Genomic DNA, 4,366 nt, shown 5'->3' with positions numbered 1-4,366 from the left:
CCAGGAATAGGCTGCCGTTCTGAAGGCAAAGTCTCTCTCTTGGTGGTGATAGCTAACGTCTAGCTCATCACATTTTGGCACTGGCACTCTAATCCTGCTAGCAAGAACAGTGAGATCTTGTCCTCTCACCACAAAACCAAGGCTTAAACTCATTGCCTTTCTCCTCTCCTCTTTTTTCCACCTGGAATTAGCAATACCTTATAGCTCTGGTTCCCTCTAGATGGTCCTGAGAAACAGGTAGTCACTAGCTACTCGGGAAGATGAGGCAGAAGAGCACGTTTTGCCAGGTTGCTTTTCTGCAAGCACAGAGAATGAAATGCAAACCTTTCAGCCCTAGACCAAACATGTGATATCCCATAGCCTGTCAACTTCTGCTTGCTGCTCACTCCCTCTGCTCAACTAGCTGACTGGACAAAAGAGGGGGGCTTATTCTCAGTTCCCCAAAACTGACTCAGTCTGACCTCTGCCTAACAGTGCACCACTCAGAAAGATGACACGAGGGCACAGGCGTCAGCGGCTGAGGGCAGTGCTGGGTACCTGCTGTACGTGAGCTAAGCACTAGACTGAGTCAGAGCACTCGCCACGTTTGGCTCTTCCCATGTGCTTTGCCTTCTTCACTCCTTTTCTTATTACCTGCTTTTTGGAGGTCAGACTAGTTTTCTCTTGGTTAGCGAGAAAAACTGGCTTGGAGGGGATCCAGGAACAACAAAATTTAGGTAATGGAGGGGCAGAGAGAGAAGGAGAATAACAGGAGCTGCCTGCTTTGGTGGCCATGAGCTGTTTGATCAGGTTACCCTATTCTGTGGGTCTGACCGTCATCTGGAGTAAGTCAGAGAAGCCACGCTGCCTATGGTGCACCCTAGTTCTTGCAGAGGGCAGCTGAAATTAAACATGGACTAGTAGCAGGTTCGTGCAACTTGTAAGCATTCACTGCTGCCTGTGAGAAACCCAGGAGGGGGAGATTGCCTATTTCCTATCACATTACAGATTCAAATTCACGCATTTACAGCTAGAACTCCATTAGACTATCTCATCTGGTGAGTTCACAACTTGTGCTGTAGCTATCATCTCATTGCTCCTCTCCTGACACCATCACCTTAAGCTGCACCTTCCAGCTAAGCATCTACGGCTTTGCAAGATGGTGAACCTGGCACGAATCACAGATGCTGTTTGCATTACAGCCTGACCGCCTGCGGGATGAGGAGATCACAGAGCTGGAGGAATGCCTCAAGAGCCTGATTGTTCACCACAGCTTCAACAACAATATGGCTGTAAAAGACTGCGCGTCTCTCAACTCCCCATCTCTACCTTATCCTTCTCGAGGCAGGTCCCTTTCCCCAGAAGTCACCTTCATCTTTCAGGGACAAGAGTTCGGTGAGTAGCTAGAACTGACCAAGACAGCCCTTGGTCTTCCTTGCCTCAAAGCCCAAGAGGGAGGATTAATGTGACTACATATTGGGGTCTACCTTAGATACATCAAGGATTTCCCAGCATCCCATAAGGAAGGAATCACAGCAGTCCTAAGATACTGCTGTACTGCTTCAGATCAGTCATCAACCTGTTTTCTTTTCTGGGGTGGCACAGAACCAGATGCTTCAGAGTCTGTGTGCCTTCCAGGTTCCTCACATTTTTAAAACTCTGTAATACTGAAAGGAAGAATACAGAGTAATTTTCCCTTCCTCCATGTCATTTGGTTGAGGTGAGTTAATAGCATAGGTTGGATCAGACTGAGAAGGTTATTATGGACACCAGTGTCTTTGGGGTCTGTCCCCTGTAGAGAGCTTTCAGACAGTCTCACATAGCAATTTTAGCTTGAGGTCAGCTGGATCATTTCTGAGCGCGCTTAAGCTGTGTATACAGTCTCCAGTGCTAAACAGCCAAGGAGAGAGCTCCTGTCTGCGTTTCAGTATTTTGAGGATGCTTAGGTAGGGAGGAGGGGACTTGGTCAGAAAGGCCTTGCCGAGTTGCTTTTGAAAGGCTGAAACAAATAAAGAGGATGTCCATCAGAAAAAAAACCCACAAGGTCTAGCAAACCACAGGACAACCCTATCCTGGGGGAGAAAAGAAAAAAAGAAAAAAAAAAAGGGAAATTAGGCATTGCCAAGCTTGCAGGGTGGAGGCAAACCCAGATACTCTGATGTTGTGGGAGGATTTCAGTAAGGGAACGGCCTGAGCAAGGCAGGGAGCTTGGATGTGCCAGGGCAGATGGCTGTGCGCAGGTAAGCGTGTCACCACGTGCTACACTTTGCCACCCGAGGCACCAGCACTGCCCTGGGGGATGGCAGACTGCGTGGAGAGCAGGCACGTCCAGCTCATACACAGAGAGCAGTGAGGCTTTCTCCACCTTATTGCAGATGAATGCCGTCGGAGCACACAGACGCGTGTGCATGACCCCCTACCCATGGCAGGGCAGTCCCTTTAGCTTCACTGCTCCTGCACTTCTCCAAACTCACAGTGCTGCCCTGGTGTAAAAACAGCAGAGCATAAGCAGAGCAGCTCCACAGCTGTTTAATAACACCCTGTGGACACCAAACAGACTCCCTGCTCCTCAGAATACTGAACAAACCTTGGACTGGCCCAAGCTGCATCACATCAGCCATGAAACCTCTGTTTTACCTGCTCTCTGTCCTTTTCAGCCAACAGAACGCTCACGCCAGACGACCACCAGAAATTTGCCAAGCTCGTGTCCAAGAAATGGAAGCAAGTGGGTCGTTCTTTGCAGAAGACCTGCCGGGCCCTGCGTGATCCTGTCATTGATAACCTGGCTCTTGAATATGACCGAGAGGGACTATATGAACAAGCCTATCAACTGCTTCTCAGATTTATCCAGTCAGAAGGGAAGAAGGCCACAATAGCGCGGCTGATCGCAGCCCTGGAAGAAAATGGTCTCATCAGCTTGGCTGAGGAGCTCTTGGGCCTCCATTCCAATGAGGACTGCTCCTAGAGCCCAAAGGGTTGTGGCATTGCTAAGGGCTTTCTTGCTTTAGCTAGTGTATGAGACTGCTGCCAGTGTCTGGGAATGTAAAGTCCTGAAGAATCACCACAGGTTTCCATGTAGGTGGGAATGCCCTGGGGAGAGGTTCTGTGCTCGCAGAAGCCAACACAGACCTCTGACATTCCTTATTTCATTCTGTTTCCAGAAGTCAACGTTACTTTCCCGTGAACTGGTGAGAGAGGCTTTCAGCCTGACTTCCTTCAGGACTGAAATGTCACAGGGAAGCAGCCAGACAGTTAGAGAGCCCTGGGGGAGGGTGAGGGAGAGGAGAAAAGCAAGGAAGGCACCTCAGAGAATTTTCTCTGGGAAGCAGACAATGCCACTGTTTCTCAGGCTGTGGCCCAGGGCCATCACCTGGAGAGCTGCAATATATTTTTTTATATTGAAGACATTTATGCCCTCAGGCATGACATCAAGCAAAGACACAGGGGAAATCAAGGAATAGTCAATTTTATATTATTTTCCTTCTTCGTTCTTAAAACGAGGAACATCTGTGGCAAGCACAGCTGTCCTGCCCTACTCTAGAAGAGCTCCTTCCCACCTCTCACCACCTGAAGGTTTCCCTTTTACCTGGGACAGTCATAATCTTCCACAGGGCACAAGATTGCTGCTGTAGAACAAATTTCAGGCACTGAACAAGCAATATGGACAAACAAATTCAGAGAATGATTCACAGTTTTTTCTAGACTGTGGTGGACAGTAAGATACTGACTACATCAAGCTTTGCTCTTTCCCACCAACCTGAGGGAGCCTGCATCTGTGAAAAGCAAAATACAGTGCTGGAAGGAAAATAGTCTCCTAGTCAGCAAGTAACCTGTGGGGCAGAGATTGGAACTGCAGCTCTAAGGCGTGTCAAAGCATCAAATACCATCCTGACCCCAGAGCCGAGCAATGGCCTCTGGCCAGCTGGCTGCTAGTGCCTTCGCTCACTTCTTAACCACCTGCCCTCAGCCTGCCGAGTTCACCAGAGAGGATAGCTCACCCCGTCGTCTCTCACAAGTGTCAGGATCTACACAGAACCTTTCCCTGGTGGTGGTGTCACTGTGTGACAACTGGGCATCAGATACTGTGCCTGCATTTACCTGCCCCAATTATAAGGGTTAAAATGGCTTAAAAAGCATGTAAACTCCAGGGCTGACTCGTGCTTTCAGTTCTGGTGGCAGAAACCAACCATCTCCTGGTATGGTTGATGCAGACTGCAACAGAGCAGAGTTTACACCTTTGCCCATATCAAAGCACAGAGCAATAAGTATCTAGCATGACAAGGGTCCCGTAAAGCACAACATCAGCTTGATTACCTTTGACATATTCCCAATGCTTTCCTGATATGTTTTTACTTATCCTTTTCCATTAATTCTATCCCTCTTTGCC

At 48.6% G+C, this 4,366-nt stretch overlaps 1 protein-coding gene across 1 annotated transcript in view; it reads left to right on the top strand.

Moving 5' to 3' along the window:
- TRADD (TNFRSF1A-associated via death domain) overlaps positions 1-3,268 on the top strand; it is a 6,835-nt gene extending 3,567 nt beyond the window's left edge. Inside the window, exons 3-4 of the mRNA XM_009705662.1 lie at positions 1,182-1,374; positions 2,637-3,268. Of these exons, the coding sequence (XP_009703964.1) occupies positions 1,182-1,374; positions 2,637-2,944 (501 nt within the window). The 3' untranslated portion in view covers positions 2,945-3,268. The remainder of the gene's footprint in view (positions 1-1,181; positions 1,375-2,636) is intronic.
- The last annotated feature ends 1,098 nt before the right edge of the window (positions 3,269-4,366 follow it).

Source organism: Cariama cristata, unplaced genomic scaffold (assembly GCF_000690535.1).
Source record: "Cariama cristata isolate BGI_N322 unplaced genomic scaffold, ASM69053v1 scaffold10878, whole genome shotgun sequence".
NCBI classification, from domain to species: Eukaryota; Metazoa; Chordata; class Aves; order Cariamiformes; family Cariamidae; genus Cariama; species Cariama cristata.
The sequence above is the reverse complement of the archived record's forward strand: the minus strand, read 5'-3'. Positions and strand labels throughout refer to the sequence as shown.